Raw genomic sequence first — 26,031 nt, forward strand, 5'->3', positions numbered from 1 at the left:
GATTATTCAAATCCACTCGCAATCACTGTGTACATACATACTTGTACACATACTCATTGTCACACTATTTAAACCTATCAAAATCTCATATGTATTCAATTTCTCGCAATATAATTTTTTTTCATTCTTACGTTATAAAAACTTATCTCATGTTTTTAATACATACAATGACTCTTCAAAATATATTTTTTTTTTAATGATTTAGTGGTCTAAGTTGTATAACTTTTTCAAAATCTTTTTTTTACATAAATGTAAAATATTGTGAGACACTCACTTTGATCATATCTACATATCAAAATATTTCAATAAATATAATGAAAATTATACTCAATTGAAAGCATTTTTCGTAATGAATGTAATTATTTATATTTTAGAATTATCAAAATATTTCTTTAATAAATTTAGAATCAAATCACCGTAATTGTTATATGTAATTTTATAATATATTTATTAAACTCTAATTAATATTTTACTAAGATTTATGCAGCATTTATTATGTTTATATTTAATGTTCAACTGTAATTAATGCTTATATTTATGACTGGGTTGACACGTGGCGCATCCACAGCGATTCAGCCCAGTTTTATATATATACTAAGTAGTATCCTGCGCTTCGCGCGGCCTGTTTTAAAATTTTATTACTATAATTGAAGAAAAAATAACATAATTTATATATGATCTTTAATATTTTTAAATATAATTTTTTTCTCAAATTTAATTTTTTAGATTTAAATTCAATGTGTTAAAATAAAATACATACCATTTTAATTAAAACTAATAAGTGATAATTACTTATGCATGATCAACGTTTAAAATTATTTTGTGACTAATCAAATATCATATTAATTAAAATAAAATTTATTCGAATAATGCAACAATCAACATTAAGTTCTCAAATTATATCATTTCACTATACGCTATGTTCCAAGCCAATTGATATTTGTTCAAAATGATGTGAATATAATTTTATGTAATTTTTAATATTTTATGTATAACGTGTGATATTTATGTATCAAACATATAGAGTTCAAACTCAACTTATTCAAATGTTTTAATTGTGTTATGTGTCAAATATATCTATCAGAATTGCACCTTTTGTATTTTTAAACAATTATATATAAATGATGTTTACTTTCTTAAATAATATATTTTGAGGTTTAACTTCAAAGTATTTAAAAGATAACATATCAAATATTTAACTAAAAGTCATATTTAGCTAGTCATAATCAATATTTATGCTTGACATATACATATTTTAATTGAAGATGTTAAAGAAAAAGGTAACCTTTTTTCTAATTTTTCATGTCGTTTATAATAGTATATTATTTAATAATCATTACTTTTGTTTTGATTTTTCAAATACACTCTCGATCACTCGATCACTGTGTAGGTACATACTCGTTATTATACTATTTAAACCTATGAAAATTTCGCATGTATTTAATTTTTCGCAATATTTTTTTTCATTCCCACATAAAAACTTATCTTTTAGTTGTTTTCTTTAAGTTATATTTTTAAGAAATATGATGACTCTTCCAAATATATAACTTATCTTTTAATAGTTTTCTTTAAGTTATATTTTTAAGAAATACAATTACTCTTCCAAATATATTTTTCTTATGATTTAACGGTTTAAGTTTTATAACTTTCTCAAAATGTCTTTTTACGTAAACATAAAACATTATGAGACACTTACTATAATCATCTCTACAAATAAAAATATTTCAATAAATATAATGAAAATTATAATCAATTTGAAGCATTTTCGCAATGAACGTAATTATTTACATTTTAGAATTTTTATCAAAATAATTTTTTAATTAAATTAGTTTTAAATCACCGTAATTATTTAATGTAATTGTATAATAAAATTTATTAAATTATAATTAATACTTTGCTGAGATTTATACAGCATTTATTATGTTTATATTTCATGTTAAGCTGTAATTAATACTTGTATTTATGGCTGGGTTTACACGTGGCGAATCCACAACGCTTCAACCCATTTATATATATATATATATATATATATATATATATATATATATATATATATATATATATATATATATATATATATATATATAAAAGATATAAGATGATTTGGTAATATTGATGAAGAAATTTCAATTGAAAAATTGGAGAGATGAAGAATGAGTGAAAATAGGAGTAAAATAGAAGAAGGAGATAACCAGGGATTATAAAGGAGGGGGTAAGGGTATTTTGGTCATAAAAGATTAACTTAAGTGATAAAAAATCAAATTGGACTCAATTATCCATCGGAGTTAAAGTTTTGGCTGTAATTTACCATCAAAACTAAACTTTTGGATGTAATTTGCAAAAAAAAAAATTATATAAGGCTGTAATTTTTAAAAAGTGGTTTATAAAAGGCTGTAATCAACAATTTTCTTTATAATTTAACCTATTTATCTCATCTCTAATCATGTGTAATATATTTACTCCCCCACCTCACCACCTTTTCTCTCCGCTTCATCTCCTATTTCGACCACTTTATCTCCTTCCTCACCTTAAATGAAGTGCAATTATACGATTTGAATGAAAAAACATGGTTTTTGTTAAGTCAAGACGAATTTTGACTTTTTTTTAAAAGAAAAACGTTGGTTGGTACTTGTTAACAAAGGATATATAAACTTTAGATACCTTTGAGCAAAAAAAATAATGTTAGGTACCTGCGCGCAAAGTGACCTAAATGTTAGATACTTTTTGAACAATATATATATATATATATATATATATATATATATATATATATATATATATGTAAACAAATGACCGGGACGGAGGGAGTACTAAATGAAATAAAAGAAATACTACCATAAAAGAAGTACGTATGAAAAGGTTTTGCTATCCTTGATTCGACGGATTATTGATTACTTCCTTTGTTTCGGCCATTTGTTTACCTTTTATATTCTTTACGAGGAGTATTTTAAGCACAAGTAAAATGATTGAGAAAGAGAGAGTATTTCAAAACCCAAGTCAAGAGCGCAAATCTTTATAATAGTATAGTTGTTAATCAGTAATCCATCGAACAGTATTGAGAGGAAATCATGACTCTCCCTCCTTTTCAGCCATTTATGGAAGTCCGTGAGGTTGAAGCTCCTGGCAGCAGCCAGGAATCCGGGGTTCCACAAGAGGAAATCGGTGCACAATTTTTAGCTCATGGAGCAAAGCAGCTGATGCTCTACATAATGTAGATGGAAAATGATACAAAAGCGGAAGCTTTAACAAACTTTTAACGAACTTAGACTCGTCACGTAATAAGCGCGACGAACGAACAGAATTTTAACAAACTTGTAACGGATATTTAGTTTGTGATTCAACCTTGAATAACAAACTAATGGTGACCTACGAACAAACTACCTTATTTGTTTGTCGGGCGAAGATTTGAATTACAATCTCAAATCGGGTTTGTGATCAAAAACTTTGATCGGATTTTCTGAATTTCATTAAACGTTGAATGAATAAAAACTAACACAAATGTTCCTTATATATTAGCTAGACTATAATTAATATTTCTAACTTATTCTCTAAGCTAAATAAATAAATATACTCCTAACTTAATTACCAAGCTAATCTTAGGATATTTTATTCTGACTAAAATAATCTTTCCTAATTGAGTCCGCTTCTCTTAATCCGTCACTGGGCCTCCATTCAACAACAAACACACTCCACAAGAACCCGAATATAACTCAGCCCTAATGATTGCAACTGAAGAGTCTATTGATCCAAAATACTCAAGAGGGGGGGGGTGAATTGAGGATTTAAAACTTTTTGAAAGCTTTTTCGATTATGCTAATGTAATTGATTATTTAAAGTTTATTGATTAAACTTTAACTAATCAACTAATGAAGATGAACGTAAAGAACGAAACAAACGAAGGAAGAAGAGACACACGGATTTTTGAAGTGGTTCAGTTTCACAAGTCGAAACCTACGTCCACTATTCTCGATTAATAAATTTAGTACCTTTCTACGGATTACAAATTTACTAACCCAACTCGTACAACTAACTCTAGCTGTAACTCAATGAGTACCGTTAAATACTCGAGTGACTAACTTACGCTAATAAGAAAGCACTAATGATTCTAACAAAGGTTCACGTTAATGAACAAGTAAGAAATCAATTATGCACTATTATCTTATAACGATAAATGAAGAACGAGTATGCGAGTTTTATGACATACGACCTTTCAAAATTGCAAATCGGTTTTTGTTTAAAACACACGGTTTGCTTTTTAAAGATGAAAACAATTTTTATGCTTAAGGTCTCTATTTTAGATGCTGTAAATAGCAAAGTATTTATAGGGAAGGAAGGAGTAGGCTACACGGTTTTTGCACAAACCCTAATAGCCGAAATAATAAGATATAATTACAAATTATATCTTCTTATTATCTCTTTCCTAAAAGCCTTAAAAGATAATAAAGAATAGGGTAAATTGATAACTTATACCTACTATAACTTCAATTTTCAAACTTTATACCTAAGATAATTTTTTTAAAAAACTTATACCAAAAATGTCTATTTCTTTCAAAATTAATACCAAATATCTAGAATTGACCATTTTACCCTTGCAATTAACTTATCCCTACCATTCCCACCCTCATTATTGGTCCTGTGTAAAAACGCACATTATTGGTCCTCTTCCTACCAGAATAGCCCCAGATTCACCATTAACGAACTCGTCCACTGCAGACATCACCATATCGCTACCACCCTCTCACCCTCCATCACCATTAACATCAAACTCCAATATTATCGTCCCTCTTATGATCTTATCATAACTCAACCACCCCTAAAACCAATGCCTCTTCCATTACTATAATACCACCATTCACAATCATCACCTCCATCAACCACAAGTACCATCAACCGCCTCACCCACACCACACCTTATTAAAACGAAACAAAAAAAATTAAACCTGAAAAAAATTTAGAATGAGGAGTTATTTATTAAACTTGCAATGGTTACCAAATTTAGAAATACCAGTTTTATATAAAACGAATAAACCTCTACAATCGCTCTTATCGGATACGTAATCGTCTTCGAACGATTATTGATTGTGGTTGAGGTGAATTAGGGATTGGTGTAGAATTTGAGTTGTTCGGAAGGGAGAGAAAGAAGCGAGATCGTCTTCGATGAAATTAAGGAGATGTGATTGTGGTGGAGGTGTATTAAGAATTGGAGTGTTCGGCATTGTTGACTGTGGAGTTTAAGTGTCGATGACGTGGAGATTGGTAGCTTCGGCTCCATTGTAAGAACTTGCAGGCAATCAGGTTTTGCCAAGCAAATTTGGTTAATTATTACCAATGGAAACCTTCAAAGCGGTGGACAGGGACACACATACACCGCCCCTTGAATTTTAAATATTTTAGTAATGATACTGTGTACGATTCGAGATGGACATTCCTAAATACGGGGTAAATTTTGTTTGTCATGAATTCAATCCCCTTCCTTTGCGAGGTGGCATTGTTGATTGTGGAGTTTTAGTGTCAATGACGTGGATGGTGGTAGGTTCTGCTACGAATGTTGTGAGAGAAGTCTTGTGGCGAGGTGAGAGGTTAAAGGCGACAATTTGGTGGTGATGGAGGCCAAAGTACCGGTGGGGGAAGAGGTGGTTTAATGTGGATCTGGGGTTATTTTTGGGGGAGAAGGGAGTGAGGGGTTAATGGAGTGGTATGGGTGATGACCTTTGACTTGTAAGGGTATAAACGTCAATTTATGTCTGTTTTTAAGACTTTGGTATTAAATTTGGAAGAAAACAGGATTTTAGGTATAAGTTTTGAAAAAAAATTATGTTAGGTATAAGTTTTGAAAAGTGAGGTTATACTTGGTATAAGTTATCAATTTACCCTAAAGAATATTCTAAAAGATAGAATATAATCTTTCCAAATATTATCTTTACCATAAATTCTAAGATTATGATAAGATTTCCTAAATCAAGAATATCTTTTACCATAAACAAATATATTAAGCAAGATATATAAGATATGTAAAGATTTTATTATAGAATAAAATCTTTACCTAATATCTCCTAGGCAACACGAGATATCACGGCCCATAAGCTCGTGAATCGTGCAAACCCTAATCTTAGCATATGATTAGAATTTAGGTCTCAAAGAGAAGCTATATAGAAACCCTAATTAGTAGTAAAGTCCAACTCATAAGTTGATCCATAACAACTACCAATTAACGTTTACTATAAAACCGGACTCCTTATTGAACCGGGCTTTATTTATATAAATACTTTCATGAAAGCATTTAAAACAAACTTTAAACAATTATAAAACAATTTTCGAAACATTTATAAGTCGTGTAGAAACTCAGCATTTCAATGTTATAGTAGAAGAGCTATAACATTGAGCTCTTTTATTAGTAATGTTATAGCTGCAAAGCTATAACTTTACTAATCAAGAAACTCATTCTTGATTACCGTTATGAGATAATCACCTATACTATTCTAATCTTCAAGGAGATCTTCGAGTATAGGCTACGTCATCATCCAAGCTTGATTAATCTTTAGACGAACTCCGTCTTCACATAATACTTGAATGAATCTTGAATTGCTTGATCTTGACCGAAGGCCTGAACTTCTCATGCAATTGTCACAATCCTCTTTGTTGCTCGTAATAGGTTAGCTCTAAGATACTCAACAAACGATTACACGCAACAAGTATATAGAGTGTAAAACACCTTGACATCATCAAAACATAAACATATAAGCTATATGGTCCAACAAATTCCCCCTTTTTGATGATGGCAAGTCTCCTAAAATTGTGACTAATTAAAAGGTTCCCCCTCAATATAATACCGTTATCTTGATAATAAAGATTAACGCAAGAACAAGACAATTTTTCAGAAATCGAAACTTAAGGACTTTAAGAGACAATTGGTCTTGACAAGGAGCAAGCTTAGGTAGATGCTTACTATAGACGTTCTTTCCCCCTCTTGACATCATCGAAAAGTTAAGAACAAATCAAAAATGACTAGAACAATATAAGACGAGACAAGAGATAAAAACGTCATAAGAAATAAAAGTAACACGCAAAACTATAAGCATCCAAAAGATAATTATCATACAAACTAGTAATTAAACATGTTAAAGCCAAAGTGGGCCGAATTAACACATGTCTAATAGAACACTTGGACCATAACCAAAAGTGCATTGCCAAAATGGGCCGAATAAGAAGTTTGTTTAACACACCATTAAAAGAAATAAAAAGAAAGCTAATTAAGGTAAGGGCTAAGGATGGTAAAGCAGGGAGATCAAATGTTACGGGTCTTATATGGGTTGACGTAGTCGGGCCTAGTACGATGCTATAAGGCATCAAGACGGTCAAACGAGCTTCGAACCAGCTGAGAAAGTGTACCAATGCTCCTCTCAAAGTTAACCACTTTCAAGGAAAGAGCTTTTGTGGCTTCCAACGTGAGAGCTTGATCACCCGCCATTGCTTTCCCGTGCATCACCAAAGCTCCACCCTGACTCGTAAGGAAAGTGAGACGATCACCGTGTGGGAACACTTCCCCACGAATTGCCTTCAACTCCCTCTCAAAACCCGCTAACCTCTTGTCCACTTCCTCCATCCAAGAGTACACCCGAGTAGCATCCAAGCCCGAGTCTAAAGACCGAGATGGTCCAACCCGTGACAACACCGTAGCCAAATTAGTCGAATGCTCCTCAAATTTCTCCATTAAACCACTCATAAACCCCTCCAACTTTGACTCGACAGCTCCCAAACCCGAATCCACCGGGGCTTTCTCAACATCTTTTGCAAGAAGCAACTCGGGTCCATCAACAACAAGACCCGCTAGCTTGATCAACTTGTCACACATACAATCCCGAGCACTAACACCGTAACTGTCAGGCCCTACAACTCGCTTTATTTCCAACAAACGAGATATCCACATACCATATGGTAAATCGATTGTGGTGCTCAACTTCTCCTTAGTTACCGTAAGACTCGTCTGAATTATACGGTGCAAGACAACACTACCCAAATTCACCTTCTGACCTTCCAACCAAGAATAAACCATTATAGCTTCATAACTCGACACCTTATCACGACCTCCTCTCCTCGGCACCACTGTGTTCCATAAAAAGTTCAAGAGGAACTTGATTTTTGCCGAGAGAGGACGAACCACGATATTAACTCCCTCCGTCATCTCCTCAAAATACTTCTTTACTAACAACTCCTTTTCACTCACAACATTAGACCATTCAAGACTCGGATTTAATTCGATTCCTTCATCGGGAACCGAAAAATCAGAGCAAAAATCCGAAACAGAGACGGTAACATCAACTCCATTAACAACCGCATGCAAGACACCTTTCTTGATTGAGACACTAACAAAGAATTGTACCACCTCAACTGGGTAAATAGGACCCGAAAACTGACTAATGTGACTCCACCCTTGAAAATCAAGAAAATTAACAAAGAAAGCAAGAGCGGGAACACTAACCAACTAAGATTTCGGATAGTACCTACCACCATGAATGGAATACCTCAAAACTCGATTAACTAAGATGCTTTCATCATGAGTAAGCCGAACACGATTTAACCCTTCCTTGGTCGCGGCTTTCGAAGCATCCCTAAGCAAAGTACGAGCAACACCATTCCGAACTATCACCTCGGGTTCCTCCACAGCTTCACTATCATCAACAACTACTTTATTTTTACCCTTGAAAAGACGGCGTCTTTTGCCTTCGGACACCGATTCGTCCCGACTACGAAACAGGGGCGAGTTTGGGTTTGGTTGTGGTGAAGCACAATTCATGGAATGAGGATCATGTGGTGGTAAAGGTGATGTTTGGTTAGGAAAGGGGCGGTTTTGGTGGTGACGGGTTGAAGATCGGGTATTTTTTGCATGAGATTGATTCATGATGATGGTGATTGTTGGAAAAAGGAGGTGATGGTGATGGTTTGAATAAAGGAGATGAATTGTGATGATGGTAAAAATATGAGAGAAAGAAAGATATGCAAGTGGGATTTGGGTGGACGGGTAACACGCAAAGGGTAGATATAGGTGTAGGCTTAGGGTTAACAAGTGGAGATCAATTATGGTAAGTGTCTTTAATTAGGAATAGGTATTGTGATAAGTATAGGAATTTATGGTGATAAGACAAGAATTAGGAAATTAAAGCTATATAGGAAGCATGAGCCGTGTATGTGAGAGCTTACTTGGAAGATTTTTGCAAATATGGAAAGATAAAAGAATTGGTGTGTTTTATTTATTGTGATAAGGAAATAGTTTGTATAACAATTAAATTCTAAATAACAAATAGAATCTTATGATAAAAATATTCCTACAATGAAATTATTCATGCAACGCAATATACGGACACGGTCATACAATCTTAACTTAACTAGTCAGTCATAAAAAGATTGAACAAATATAGAAGCTTAGGTACCACTGATTAAACCAATTTCCAACCGTAAAGTCTCAAATCGTTCTCTAGCTAATGATTTTGTCAAAATGTCTGCCCATTGTTTTTCAGTACTACAAAATTCAAGTTTTATATTCCCCTTCTCAACATGGTCTCGTAAAAAATGGTGTCTTATTTCAATATGTTTGGTACGTGAATGTTGTGCGTGATTTTTAGAAATTATTATCGCACTAGTATTATTACATAAAATAGGAATACATCCTACATCAATACCATAATCACGTAATTGTTGCTTAAGCCATAAAAGTTGAGTACATACCAGTCCTGCAGCAATATATTCGGCTTCAGCAGTTGAGAGAGCAACCAAATTTTGTTTCTTCGAACCCCACGTGATGATACACGGTCCGATAAACGTGGCCACACCCGACGTGCTTTTTTTGTCTAGAGAACATCCTGCGTAGTCGGCATCAGAATAACCGACTAGATCAAAATTGCACTCCATTGGATACAAAAGGTATAAGTTGGCCGTTCCAATTAAGTAACGTAAAATTCGTTTACGGCCGTCATATGCGATTCTTTGGGAGACGATTGATATCTCGCACAAACGCATACGCTAAACATAATATCGGGTCTACTTGCGGTCAAATATAACAGTGACCCAATCATCCCACGGTAAGTAGTTTCATCAACTGATTTACCGTTTTCATCCAATGTCAATTTCTTGTTCTCGACCATTGGAGTAGGCATAGCATGTGAATTTTCCATCCCAAATTTCCGAATCAACTCCTTGATATATTTCTGTTGATGGATTTTAATGCCTTCATCGGTTTGTTGTATTTGCAGACCTAGGAAGAATTTCAATTCTCCCATCATACTCATTTCGAATTCGGAAGTCATCAACTCAGAAAAATATTTGCATAGGCTTCGGTTGGTTGATCCAAAGATGATATCATCGACGTATATTTGAACAACTAAAAGGTCAGAATCCTCAGTTTTTAGAAATAGGGTTTTGTCGACGGATCCTCTACTAAATCCACTGTCAAGTAGAAACTTAGATAATCGATCGTACCAAGCCCTAGGTGCTTGCTTTAATCCATATAGGGCTTTATCCAATTTGAAGACGTGATCCTCAAATTTGATATTCTTAAAACCAGGGGGTTGTTCAACGAAGACTTCCTCTTGTAAATAACCATTCAAGAATGCCGTCTTGACGTCCATCTGGAAGAGATTCATTCCCTTGTGTGCGGCGAATGCTATCAGAATCTAATAGCTTCAAGACGAGCAACAGGTGCGAAAGTCTCGTCATAATCTATTCCTTCTTGTTGATTATACCCTTGGACCACCAATCTTGCTTTGTTTCTGACAATGACTCCGGCATCATCTAATTTGTTCCTGAAGACCCACCGAGTTCCAATGACTGTACGATATTTTGGTCTAGGAACTAAATGCCAAACCTTGTTTCTTTCGAACTGTTGTAGCTCTTCTTGCATAGCTATAATCCAATCTGATTCAGCAAGAGCTTCATTGATGTTCTTTGGTTCGATCATGGATAGGAAAGAGTAGAAAGAGCAGAAGTTGTTTAAGGAACGTCTTGTTTGAACACCCTTTTTAATATTTCCAAGAATATTGTCCATGGGGTGTGAGCTCTTGTATTTCCACTTCGTCGAAGTGCTTGGTTCTTCCTCGTTATTAGAGCTTGACCCAACTTCATTTGGTTCGGAATTAGAGAGAGTTCCCCTTGAATCCAATTCGGATGTTGTATTTGAGCCGATTATAACCTCGGACTCTACACCTTGATTTGGATTCAATGTTACAGTAACATCATCTATAACATTGGTTTGGGAGTTCTTGTCTTGAGTCAATGTTATAGTATCATCAACTATAACTTTGCCTTTCTCCTTTTTATCTTTTGAGGAACGATCAAGTTCATCGTTTATTCCCTCAATCTCATTATCCTCTAATTCCAAATCCGGGGGATCGTCTCTTGAAAGACGAAAGTCGGGTTCATCCAAGTCTTCTTCCTCATCCTGTAAAGGCTTATCGAACACGTTATCTTCATCAAAGATAACGTGGACACTTTCTTCAATACAAAGAGTTCTCTTATTGAAGACTTTGTAAGCCTTGCTATGATCTGAATATCCTATAAAAATTGCCTCATCACTCCTAGGGTCGAATTTACTTAAACGGTTCTTACCATTATTATGTACAAAACATTACTCCCAAAACAGCGAAGATGGGAGATATTAGGTTTTCGACCTCTAAGGAGTTCGTAGGGGGTTTTCTTAAGGATAGGTCAGATCATAGCACGATTATGGATGTAGCAAGAAGTACTAATGGCTTCAGCCCAAAAGTTACGAGGTAAACCACTACACAAAAGCATTGTACGTGCCATATCTTCTAAAGTTCTATTCATACGTTCAACAACACCGTTTTGTTGAGGAGTTCTTGGTGCAGAAAAGTTATGTCCTACACCATTAACTCTACAATATTCTATAAAAGTTTGGTTGTCAAATTCGGTGCCATGATCCCTACGAATAGATACAAGATTAGTCTTATATTTGTTTTGAACACGTTTCATAAGACAATCAAATTCATCAAAAGTTTCGTCTTTTGAATGAACAAAGATAGGCCATACATACCTTGAGTAGTCATCTACAAGAACAAAGACGTACCTGGATCCTCCTCTACTCCTTACCTTCATAGGTCCACATAAATCCATGTGTACTAGTTCCAAGGCTTGATTTGTGCTTACTACTCTTTTAGGTTTGAACGATGATCTTACTTGTTTGCACCTTGCACACGTGTCACACATCTTTTCTTGGTCGAACTTGATCTTAGGTAACCCTTCCACCAAGTCCCACTTCTTGAGTTTGTTCAAGGTTAGTGAGCTAATGTGACCAAACCGTTTATGCCATAAACAAGGATCATCAAGAGTAACTTTCATGCACGAAAAAGAGTTAGTAGGCACAGCATTTAGATCTACCATATAAACGTTCCTTTTTCTGTGGCCTTCAAGAATAACATTGCTAGTACTCTCAATAATGATGCGACAACTATTAGTATGAAAAACTACTTTGTTACCTTTGTCGCATAGTTGAGATATGCTTAGCAAGTTGTGTTTTAAACCATCCACGAGATAAACATCACTGATTGCGTGAGACTTAGAAATTCCAATTTTGCCAACACCAATTACTTTACCCTTTTTATTGTCCCCGAACGTTACTTTTCCTCCATTGAAGGGCTTAAGTGAAAGAAACAGATTCTTATCTCCGGTCATGTGTCTTGAGCATCCACTATCAAGATACCATTGATTGTTTTCTTTCACTTCTTCCTGCAAAAAGATTAGATACAGTTTTTAGGTACCCAAGCTAAGTTGGGTCCCTTATGATTAGTTACTCTATAAACTAGATCTTTTCGAATCCACACTTGTCTAATGATCGTTTTTCTAACCCTTGGTTTATTTGACTTGGGAGGAGTTCTAGGGTTAGGGTATTCCCTAGGTTTAGGAATTTCTCTAGGTCTCTCTTGACTATTTGCCTTGTGAATAGGTTTACTGGGTTGAGATCTACAAGGGCTTTGTGAAGTGCTAGGTTTCTTAGAGTAGTCAAAGGCCATGTCATAGAACCAACGAAATTTATTGTTCCTTTCTTCGTTAGGTTCGTTAGTGGGGATTTCCTTATCCTCGACAGCTGTGTCAACAGTTTTGGCATGTTCGGCATTTTTTTGTAAATCATGAGCCTTTTTGACACAATTGATTTGGATATGACCCGTATGACCACAGTAATTGCAAATCAAGTATTCAGGAAGATCAGCATACTTCTTTTTTCTAAAATCAAAATCCGAAGGTGTTGATTTGCATTTGGAGTGATCTCTACGGCTGTAGCACTCATGTCCTAACCCCATCTTCATATTATTGTCAGATTGTTCGGTTAGGAAGTTTAGGACTTTTGTGCTACCTTCCCACTTGTCATGGACCTTTCTAGCGTGTAGAAGAAGGTCTTTTAGGGTTTTAATTTCCTCTTGACATTTCGTGTGATCTACATCATTGTCCTTTTTAAAGTTATCACGAAAGTCTTGGAATCGTTTATTAAGAATGAACACAACATCGGTGTGGTGTTTCTTAACATTAATCATATCGGTCTTAGATTCTTTCAATTGCTTTGAAAGAGAATCTATCTATTTCTTTTGATCTAAGATCACTTCTTCATTAGATGTGACCTTAGTTTCCAAAAGTTCTTTGACTTTTCTAAGTTCTAGAGTTATAGTTTCATTAGCTATAACTTTGGCTTGAAGGTGCTTGATGTTAAGTTTTAGGTCGGAAGTTATAGCTTCATTAGCTATAACTTTGGACTCTAATTCCTTCTTTTCAGCCATAGTAGAATCTAATGTTGTAGCTTTCTCAGTTGTAACTTTAGATTTCAATTTCTTAGCTTTAGTCTTGAGAGTATGATTCTCTTCCGCGATTTCGAGAATCTGTTCCTTTAGATCTTTCAATTCCAAATCTTGTTCGTGACACTTATCAAGAGATTGTTCAAAGAATTCAATTAAAGCACTTTTAGACAATTTCCTAACACGTTTTTTAAGCTCAAGGTAACTTACCTCTTCATCGTCGTCTTCGTATGATTCTCCAAGAAGGCAATAGTTTGAATGAGAATTTGTGCTTTCATCGTCACTATCGGAAATTAGGTCAAGACTAACACTGCTGAGACAAAGGTTTGCTACTTCGTCGTCTTCAGATTCCTCGTCATCTTCTGAGTCAAGGTCTCCCCAACACAAAGCCATCATAACTTGCTTGAATTCTCTCTTTGTCTTCTCACGTTTCGTCTTGTCCTTTATCTTTTCCCATGTTGGACAATCCTTGATCATATGACCAGATTCTCCACACTTGAAGCAACCTCTATTTGCGAAAGACGATTTTGAGTCATTAACCTTTTTGTTGAATGACTTGTTGTTATTGTTTTTATAGGATGATTTTGTTTGTTTATTTCGAAAGATCTTATTTTTAAAACGTCGTGCAAACAAGACAGTTTCATCCTCTAGGTCAGAGTCCACTTCTTCGCTCTTTAAGGCCATACTCTTATTGCGACTTGGTTCAGCGTCATCTTTGTTAAGAGTAATTTCATGGGCCATGAGAGCACCAATGAGTTCTTGATAGGATAGGGTTTCAAGATCTCGTGATTCCTCCATTGCAGTGACCTTAGCACGCCACTTCTTAGTCAGGCTCCTAAGAACCTTTCTAGCAATGTCCTCAGTACAGAATTTTCTACCTAGGTTTTTCAGTTCATTTATGATGCTTGAAAACCTTGCGGACATACTATCTAGAGACTCATTAGGCTCCATGATGAATAGCTCATATTTGTGCATAAGCAAATCAATTCGGTGCTTCCTAACAATGGAAGTACCTTCGTAAGCTAATTCGAGCCCATCCCATATCTCCTTAGCCGTGGAGCATGAAGAGAACCGATCAAACTCAGTAGAAGTCATTCCGTTTTGCAGAAGACTTATTGCTTTGGAGTTCTTTTCGGCCTTCTTGTAGTCGGCCTCGACATAGTCCTCTTCTTTCTTTTCATAGGTAGTGCCTTCCTCGGATGCCACAAGAATTTTGTGTTGTCCGTTTTGAATAATCCTCCAGCACTCCCAATCGTGTCCTTTCACATAGTGAGTCATCATGTTTTTCCACAATCCGTAATTCTTCCCATCAAAGACGGGACACTTGAGATATTTGGAATCCATTTATCACGTGATAGGCAGCGGAATATAAAACAATAATATAAATGAAAAACAAGATAGATCAGCCTCTTTGCGGTTAGGCAATCAAGAGCACGAGGCTCTGATACCAATTGAAGAGTCTATTGATCCAAAATACTCAAGAGGGGGGGGGGGGGTGAATTGAGGATTTAAAACTTTTTGAAAGCTTTTTCGATTATGCTAATGTAATTGATTATTTAAAGTTTATTGATTAAACTTTAACTAATCAACTAATGAAGATGAACGTAAAGAATGAAACAAACGAAGGAAGAAGAGACACACGGATTTTTGAAGTGGTTCAGTTTCACAAGTCGAAACCTACGTCCACTATTCTCGATTAATAAATTTAGTACCTTTCTACGGATTACAAATTTACTAACCCAACTCGTACAACTAACTCTAGCTGTAACTCAATGAGTACCGTTAAATACTCGAGTGACTAACTTACGCTAATAAGAAAGCACTAATGATTCTAACAAAGGTTCACGTTAATGAACAAGTAAGAAATCAATTATGCACTATTATCTTATAACGATAAATGAAGAACGAGTATGCGAGTTTTATGACACACGACCTTTCAAAATTGCAAATCGGTTTTCGTTTAAAACACACGGTTTGCTTTTTAAAGATGAAAACAATTTTTATGCTTAAGGTCTCTATTTTAGATGTTGTAAATAGCAAAGTATTTATTGGGAAGGAAGGAGTAGGCTACACGGTTTTTGCACAAACCCTAATAGCCGAAATAATAAGATATAATTACAAATTATATCTTCTTATTATCTCTTTCCTAAAAGCCTTAAAAGATAATAAAGAATATTCTAAAAGATAGAATATAATCTTTCCAAATATTATCTTTACCATAAATTCTAAGATTATGATAAGATTTCCTAAATCAAGAATATCTTTTACCATAAACAAATATATTAAGCAAGATATATAAGATATGTAAAGATTTTATTATAGAATAAAATCTTTACCTAATATCTCCTAGGCAACACGAGATATCACGGCCCATAATAAGCTCGTGAATCGTGCAAACCCTAATCTTAGCATATGATTAGAATTTAGGTCTCAAAGAGAGGCTATATAGAAACCCTAATTAGTAGTAAAGTCCAACTCATAAGTTGATCCATCAAAACTACCAATTAACGTTTACTATAAAACCGGACTCCTTATTGAACCGGGCTTTATTTATATAAATACTTTCATTAAAACATTTAAAACAAACTTTAAACAATTATAAAACAATTTTCGAAACATTTATAAGTCGTGTAGAAACTCAGCATTTCAATGTTATAGTAGAAGAGCTATAACATTGAGCTCTTTTATTAGTAATGTTATAGCTGCAAAGCTATAACTTTACTAATCAAGAAACTCATTCTTGATTACCGTTATGAGATAATCACCTATACTATTCTAATCTTCAAGGAGATCTTCGAGTATAGGCTACGTCATCATCCAAGCTTGATTAATCTTTAGACGAACTTCGTCTTCACATAATACTTGAATGAATCTTCTATTGCTTGATCTTGACCGAAGGCTTGAACTTCTCATGCAATTGTCACAATCCTCTTTGTTGCTCGTAATAGGTTAGCTCTAAGATACTCAACAAACGATTACACGCAACAAGTATATAGAATGTAAAACACCTTGACATCATCAAAACATAAACATATAAGCTATATGGTCCAACAGCAACCATATCAACAGGTCTCGGGTTCGACCCCTCTCCCTGCACCGAGTTAAGGATTACTTCATCCACTGTACTTGTATCATCCCCTCCTTCTTGAGAAGGAATTGCCCTTAATTCCGCCAACCCATCATCATCAAAGTAAGGTGACAGGTCACCCCCATTAAAGGTAGCGTGAACACTGTAGTCTCCAGGCAGCTCAAGCTTGTACGCATTATCATTAATCTTCTCGATGATTTTATATGGACCCTCAGCATGAGGCATAAGTTTGTTTTTACGCTTTCCGGGGAACCGTTCCTTACGAAGATGAAGCCACGCCAAATCTCCGGGACTGAAAATGCGCGGTTTTCGATACTTATTAGACCGCTCCTTATAGGCTGCATTAACCTTCTCAATTTGTTTCTTAACCTGCTCGTGCAACTTCAGTATGGCCTTTAATTTAGACTCGGCATCCCTGCGAATTAACTCCTCCCTCGACAATGGCAACAAATCCAATGGCAAATAACGGTTAATTCCATATACGACTTCAAAGGGCGAATGTTTTGTGGCATATGTAGGAGAACGATTATAGGCAAACTCCGCATGAGATAGTTTCAAGTCCTAATCCCGCTGCGTTTTATTTACCAACCCATGGAGTAAAGTGCCTAAAGTCCGGTTAGTAACCTCTGTTTGCCCGTCAGTTTCCGGGTGATGTGAGGTGCTAAACAATAATTTTGTGCCCAGCTTCCTCCATAAGGTATTCCAAAAATAGCTAAGGAATTTAACATCTCGATCGGACACAATGGTCCTTGGTACACCATGCAGACGGACTATTTCTTGAAAGTAAATATCAGCCACGTTTGTAGCGTCATCTGTCTTATGACACGCAATAAAATGCGCCATCTTTGAGAACATGTCCATTACTACCATTATCGCATCTATTCCTCGTTATGTTCGAGGTAATGCAATTATAAAGTCCATTGACACGTCCTCCCAAGGTCGGTCTAGAACTGGTAAGGGTCTATACTCGCTTGGTTTAAACCGGCTTTTGGCAAGATGACATGTATCGCACTTACGGAGCAGATCCTGAATATCGCCAAGCATCTTCGGCCAATAAAAATGCTCCTTCAGGACTTCTAATGTCTTCTGTGAACCAAAATGCCCAGCGATACCGCCACCGTGAGCTTCCCTTACCAACAACTCCCTAATAGAATGCTTCGGTATACAATGTCGATTGCCCCGAAACAAAAACCCGTCCTGCCTCGTGTACTCTCTAGTCGTGCCAGTACTAGTACCACGTTCTTTGAAGATCTCCCTGAAATCACCATCTCCTGGATAATATTCCTTGAGTATTTCAAACCCCAAAAGTCGCACCTCAAGAGTCGACAATAAGGCATACCTCCTTGACAGTGAGTCTGCCACGACGTTGTTCCTGCCCTCCTTATACCTTGATGAAAATTGGAATCACTGTAGAAATTCTACCCACTTAGCATGTCTCGAATTTAATTTTTGCCGCCCATTAATATACTTCAGTGATTCATGATCCTAATGTAGAATGAAATGGTTGGGCCTTAAATAGTGACTCCAATGGTCGAGGGCTCTCAGAATTGCATAAAATTCTTTGTCGTATGTAGAATAATTGCAACGTGCTCCGCTTAATTTTTCCGAGAAATATGCTATGGGTCGTTTGCCCTGTACCAACACTGCACCAATTCCGACCCCGCTATCATCCCATTTGACCTCGAATGGTTGAGAGAAATCAGGCAATGCTAGGAATGGAGCTTCACAAAGTTTCTTCTTGATTAATTCAAACGCCTTTTGAGCAGCACCATCCCATTTAAAGGCTCCTTTCTCCGTCACAGTAGAAGGAACCGGCCATGTACGAATTGCTTCGACTTTATTTTTATCCACGGACACTCCGTCTTTCGACACAACATAACCCAGAAATATCACCTCTTCGACTAAGAAAGAACATTTCTCAGCCTTTCCAAATAACTTTTAAGCTCGTAAAACTTCAAACACACTACGCAGACGATTCAAATGTTCCTCCAAACTTTTACTGTAAATCAAAATATCATCCAAATAAACGACAACGAATTTACCAATAAAAGATTTTAATACCTCGTTCATTAGTCACATGAAGGTGCTAAGTACATTAGTGAGTCCGAAAGGCATGACTAATCACTTGTATAGCCCGTGTTTAGTCTTAAAAGCCGTCTTCCATTCATCCCCTTCCCGCATTCTTATCTGATGATAACCGCTTCGCAAATCTACCTTTGAAAATATCTTGGAGCCATGTAACTCGTCTAACATGTCGTCCAACCTTGGTATTGGAAAACGGTATTTAATTGTAATATTATTTACCGCCCTACTGTCGATACACATGTGCCAAGACCCATCTTTTTTTGGAACCAACAAAACTGGCACCGCACAAGGGCTGAGACTCTCTCGAACATAGCCTCGTTCCAGCAGCTCCTCTATTTGTCGTTGTAAGTCTCTGGTTTCTTCTGGATTACTACGGTGCGCTGCTTTATTCGGTAATGGGGCTCCAGGTATGAGGTCAATCTGATGTTCGATACCTCGTATCGGTGGTAATCCTGTTGGCAAATCTTCAGGGAATACATCACTGAACTCGTCCAGCAATTGTTCCAGACCTTTACTAGGAACGGTTCCTTGTAAGGCTCTCAAATTTTCCCTGGCTAATAGGGCCAATACCCGATCCCCATTATGGATAGCCTGCTCCACTTCCCTCTCACTGGCAAATAAAGACAGACCCATCTTTTTATTCGTTCCCGAATGCACAGGACGCATAGCTGCTGGTGCCATTGGTCTCAACGTGGCTTTCTTTCCTTCCAAGACTAGTGTAAGTTCATTGCTTCTTCCGTCATGGACCACACTTCTATCAAATTGCCATGAGCGTCCTAAAAGCAGATGGCACGCATCCATCGGAATTACATCACACAAAATCTCATCTCGGTAGGGACCTATTACAAAATTAACCCTTACCTGCTTCGTGACTTTTACCTTATTACCGTCGTCCAGCCAATGTAGGGTATACGGTATGGGGTGCAGTAAGGTAGACAAGGCTAATTTATCAACTAACATCGTCGAAGCTACGTTTGTACAACTTCCACTATCCACTATTACAGTGCACCATCTATCCTTGAACTGGCATTTAGTATGATAAATCTGGTCCCGTTGTGCTTCATCTTTCGTCTCAACTTCAGAATGCAACATTCGACGTAATACCAAATTGGTATCGTAAATAGGAGCATCAAAAATCAAAGACTCCTCAGTATCCTCCTCCTCGTCATTCACGATAAACAGACCCTCTTCTTCGATCATCTTATCATACAACTCATCCCAAACACTCACTGCCTCTCGCAAAGTTATGATACGTTTATTCGGACAGTCGCTCTGAAAGTGTCTAAAACCCTGACATTTGAAGCAATGAAGTTTCGAGAAGTCCCTATCCTTACCTTTCGCCTCTGATTGTTCACGAGAATTCATAGGAGTTGCTGTTTTGGCGCCCACGTTTACACTTGGGTTCGTTGCAATTTGTTTTTGAGCGTCGAACTTACCCCATGCCGAAGCTCTGGATGAAGTACTAGCGCCAGGCCGTGAATTCTTTTGCCAAGCCTCTACCCTCAAACACAAATTACACAAGGTATCGAAGTTTGAATACGACTGTAATTCCACAACATGAGCAATATTGTGATTTAATCCCCTAAAAAAACGAGCCATCCGCTGCTCTTCGATTTCCTCTATCTCACCCATCATCGTGAGTTTTTCGAACTCCGCGATATAACTTTTGATAGACAAACTATCCTGGGCTAATTCCGCAATCCTTTTATACAAATCGATCTTATATGTAACAGGCACATATTTCTTACGCATCTTTTTCTTAAGGTCCTCCCAAGATTTTAATTTTTGTTTACCCTCCCTCTGCCGCCTATCTTTCAAATTCTCAAACCAAAAGGAAGCAGTTTTAATTAATTTTAGAATTGCAATACTTACATCGTTTGTCGTCAGGGACATCTTGAACTCGAACATACGATCCATCTTGCGCTCCCATTCGAGATAATCTTCAGAGTCGGTACTGCCTTCGAACTCAGGGAGTTCGGTGACTTTAAACTCATCCACCGGAAGTTGCGGCTCTCCTCGCCTTGGCTGCCACCGCGCGTCCCTCTCATGGAGATTCCGCAAAGCCTCACAGAGGCTATTCAAAAATTTAGGATCCTCAAAATCCATAACACTGTCTAGGATCAAGAGCCGAAGCTCTGATATCAGATGATACAAAAGCGAAAGCTTTAACAAACTTTTAACGAACTTAGACTCGTCACGTAGTAAGCGTGACGAACGAACAGAATTTTAACAAACGTATAACGGATATTTAGTTTGTGATTCAATCTTGAATAACAAACTAATGGTGACCTACGAACAAACTACCTTGTTTGTTTGTCGGACGAAGATTTGAATTACAATCTCAAATCGGGTTTGTGATCAAAAACTTTGATCGGATTTTCTGAATTTTATTAAACGTTGAATGAATAAAAACCTAACACAAATGTTCCTTATATATTAGCTAGACTATAATTAATATTTCTAACTTATTCTCCAAGTTAAATAAATAAATATACTGCTAACTTAATCACCAAGCTCTAACTAAAATAATCTTTCCTAATTGAGTCCACTTTTCTTAATCCGTCATTGGGCCTCCATTCATCAACAAACACACTCCACCAGAACCCGAATGTAACCCAGCCCCAATGATTGCAACCATATCAATAGGTCTCGGGTTCGACCCATCTCCCTGCACCGAGTTAAGGATTACTTCATCCACTGTACTTGTATCAGAAAACCTTCTTACAGGATAAATGCGGATGGTTCAAGGTTCCGGAAGGAGACTGGAGTGGAATAATGATCTAATGCCTGATGGTGTTGTTTGCCGTTACACATTGAACAGATTGGCAAAATCTGCCTCTGATGTAATCACCCAGTTCTGTCCATAAATGTTGTTAAGCATTTAGATGCATTTTTCACACTCTTCTGGTACCCTTATTATTGAATGTAGTTGAATTATTCTGCTTCAGTTTTCTGTTCTGACATGGCGGCAATATGGATCAGAGTTTGTCAACTATTTGTCGTCTGTAGATGAAAAGAAAGCTAGAATTCCAACACGGCACCTACAAAGCAACGGGACAGGATAGTAAGATGTTTAACAGGAGCTTTTGAAGCATTTATACTTAAATCTATGGATGGTCACAAGCTTATTCGCAAGGATCTTACTAAGCCTAAGGGTGCGTTCAAAAAATTTAATGTTATGGTTCATCATTTTTTATGATGGCAAATGAAATGCAGAAGCAAGGCATACAATGCAACTTACATCTGGATTAATGTTTCATTTTTTGTATGTTCATTATATGCACAAGAGCTTTTAATTTTACACAAGCCACTTTTTATCATTCTTTGATTCTTAAAATCGTATAAAATCGTTTTACACAAGAGCTTTTAGTTTTACCCACTAATAGAGTTGTGTTTAGAACTATATTAGTATAAAATCGTTTCTCAAGACTAACTTTTGAAAATAAATAAGAGTTTTGTTACACACTAAAATGGTAGAATATTATACTTTATTTATATGTTTATAGCATAAGTGTTTTTTTATACAAATAAATACCGAAAAGCAAGCTTACCTTGAAAACAAGGCGAACTGTGCAACAATGTAGAAGCATTTACTAATAGAGCTCTTTAAATTACATTAATGGTTCACAATTGTTCAAAATTAGATTTTTGTATTAATCTAAGTTATTTAAAATTTATTTCGCCGGAATTTTTTAATCATGTGATTTATGGGAAGCATGAATGAAATTTGGGTTATTTTGGTTAATTTTCTTAATAAAACAAATAGATGTTTATAGTTTGACATTCGACAACAACATTATCTCGGTGCTTCAATGTCTCCCGTAAATTATCGTCCAACATTTATTTTACAAGTTTATTAGAGATTTTATTTAAATATTTGTAAATAACCCCGTGAATTTTCACGGGTGTTACACTAGTTTAAATAATTTTAGTTTCGCGGCAGTAGTATTTTGCCATTAGAACTTTGTCGTCATTAGTTTTGATTTGATTTCGTGCAATTTCTTCCATTTTGTTTACAATTTTTTTTCAATTGTGATAAATTTAGTTTCATGGTAGTAGTATTTTGCGTAGAACTTTGTCGGTGATTAGTTTTGAATTTATTGTGCAGTTTCTTGGATTTGCTTACCATTTTTGGGGTAGGGGTGGTGGCTGGGTTGTGGGCCTGTGGGAGGAAGGGGGTGGTTAGGGAATTAGGGATGGACGGAGTAAGTTGAATCCATGAAATAGTAAAACCCGTTCATGAATGAGCACTACGCTAACCACACTTTTCAAAAATAGATATAGGGAAGGTATTTTGAATAGATGGAAAAGGAAATAGCAAGAGTTATTGAGAATAGGAGGGAGTATAAATTTTCAAGTTAGTTACTCTTCAGGTATGGTTCCTTGTTTTTGATTACTATAGAAATTGCTTAGAGAAGAGAAATTTCTATGTAGAGGATAAAGGTTATACGCCTTGGTGTTGCTGCCATTTCTTTCTAATTCTGTACGAGTTTACGGGTCATTCGACAATATTTCTCATACAAACGACGAAACTGGCCAGCATCCAACCCATTACCTTGGGATCAATATTGCTATCTATATGTTCGTACATATTACATGTTACACAAAAGGGGGGAGAATTCACTTCCAAATTAGAGGGGCGGAGGAATGCGGTGCCAGAACGAAGAGAACCCTCCAAAACTAAATCTCCTCCCTAAGTTTTATCCTACACTAGAACTTCAGCTACTTAATTCAGTAAACATATTATCTTGGTCTAGTAGCTAAACATGATACACGAAACAAGTTACTCTATGACAGTGGTAGACGTGGATGGAGCCAATTGCTGAAGCTGATGGACTACATGAGACATACGAGGTCGCATAGAAGGGACATGCTGAGTACATGCGTATACAAGATCAACGACTTTCTGAATGACCCCGGCCTCTGGAATTAAAAATATCTTCAAAATAAAAGAAAAGGCTACAAGATAAATCTTTAAATGCCTATATAGCAGACGGGATCATGGGAACAACGGAGATGTGGCAGATTATTCATACAACCGCTACAGGATTCACGATTGATTATATAATAATGCTCTTTTGTTTCAGAAAACCTTGGATGTGTAGGAAAAAGAAAGTAGGTGGGATATATTGTACCATATGGGAGTAGTATTAAGAAACAATGAAAAGACAATGCTTCTTGTGTGAGCCTTTACATCGCTCCTGTAGACTTCTTGGCTAATTTCTTGTTTTTCTTTTTCTCTCTCTTGGGATTGCTGGGATTTCCTGCAAATGTGAGACTCTCTGTTGTGATTCCAGGACTAGGAGGACCTGGAAAAAAAACTGTTGTTACAACTGTGTAGAGTAGTATCACCAGGCTTAACCTACGGTTTTGTAGGTTTTGGAATGTCAAGAATAAAGTAATCCTTTTGGTAAATATATACAAAACTACAACTATCCAATTTTCTATACTATGATATCTACCGCGAGTGAATACACGTACCTGTCAGCATTCTGTCAAGCTTCATGTGTCCCCAAAACTTCATTACACAGTTGTCCCAGTCTCTCCCTCCGTTCCTCGCTGCCAGAGAAAGCTCGTGGGCGACACAGCCTTCTTCCCATCCTTCAACCCAAGTGACTTGAATTGATGTTTCTCCATTTTCATCAAGGTTAAGTCTTTGAAAAGCAAGAAAAATCGATACCATAGCTTTCGGTACATCAGATAGGGGACGATGTAGGATCTCAAAAGCAGTTTTTGCATCATTTCTTATGTTCATCTTCCTAATGCCCACGCAATTGGCCAAAACGGCCCCAAATAGTATGCTTAGCAGCTCACCTTCATTTGAATCTTCGGACACATAAGGACAAGTTTCTGCAGCGAACCAGAGGGTCTCTCTGGTTCTAGTATCTCTCGCTACAAGTCCTAGAGAGGCGCTCCAACCTACCCCATCTATGAATTCCATACTCGCATCACTGTGAATAAGAAAGTCCACATCTTGTGTAATAGGTTTGGTGGTAACCACCTCAATTTTGCCATTGCAAATCCACTGCAAAAAGAAACATATTATCTTTCATTATCTTATATTCCCTAAACTATTGCAAGTGTGTAATAGTTCAGTTATAGAAACTATCTTTTGTATAATATATTTTAGTTATAATACTCCCCATGATTTACGTATATTAGTTGCTAGGGACTAGGGTAGATTTTAGATTTATGTTCCTCTTACTTTGTAGCTAATAATAATTATGCAATTCTTCCCTCCACTGTAAAAAAACAAATGTAAAATACCTTCGGCAATTGAAAACCACCTCTTTCCTCGATGTCAACTGAGAAAGTGTTGTCATTAAGATGAGGATTCTGTGTATTTGAACTCTTCCAACGCTGCTTCATTCTCGTCAGTAGTCTTGTCCAAATTCTATCATCATTCTCAATGGAATATGTGCAGGTTAGTTATCCTAGACTATAAGAATAATTGCAGGTTTGCTATATGAGGGGAATGTATTACCATCGTTATTTTTCTTATTTTGAGCACTTTAAGAGTTTGCCAATTTATTTTGTTATGCCTGATATATGGTGATGGGGCATATTCTGCATCCGCTGACCGAGTCAACATATTGAGCAAGGTCAAAGACATCCACAGCAAGTCAACGTATTAGACAGCCTAACCGACGCAGCCTGTCGGCATGTCACTTGTCTCTCGGCTAGGCAACCAGAGGGTAGAACAGTCTTTCCACCTGCTCGGCCAGCCGGCCTGCCATGACCCCTCGGCATGGAGTCAACTCGGCCAGCCGACCTGCCATGAGTCCCTCGGCCGAGGGTAGAACAGTCTTTCCACCTGCTCTGCCACTTGGCCACTACGTGACAAAAGGTGAAAGTCTATAAATACTCCACTTCTCTCATTGAGAAAAGGATCCGAAAATAATCCACAATTCATCTCATAATACACTAAATCTGGTATAAACTCCCTTATCTCTCTAGAATATACTTTGCCAAGTAACACACAACTTAATCCCCTTTTAAGTTTACTGACTTGAGCGTCGGAGTGAGTACGCTCGGTACCAAGCCGAGCCCTCAGTTTGTTCATTG

The 26,031-nt window shown here is 36.5% G+C and overlaps 1 protein-coding gene across 1 annotated transcript; it reads right to left on the reverse strand.

Moving 5' to 3' along the window:
* Positions 1–279: 279 nt before the first annotated feature.
* On the reverse strand, positions 280–21,604 carry LOC141648874 (uncharacterized). Its single transcript, XM_074457583.1, has 6 exons — positions 21,571–21,604; positions 19,096–21,101; positions 18,524–18,804; positions 17,898–18,268; positions 16,825–17,366; positions 280–285 (listed from the first exon to the last, which is right to left on the reverse strand). Exons 1-6 carry the CDS (start codon positions 21,602–21,604, stop codon positions 280–282), a joined length of 3,240 nt encoding a protein of 1,079 aa, XP_074313684.1.
* Positions 21,605–26,031: the final 4,427 nt, after the last annotated feature.

Source organism: Silene latifolia, chromosome 3, assembly GCF_048544455.1.
Source record: "Silene latifolia isolate original U9 population chromosome 3, ASM4854445v1, whole genome shotgun sequence".
In the NCBI taxonomy this organism is placed as follows: domain Eukaryota; kingdom Viridiplantae; phylum Streptophyta; class Magnoliopsida; order Caryophyllales; family Caryophyllaceae; genus Silene; species Silene latifolia.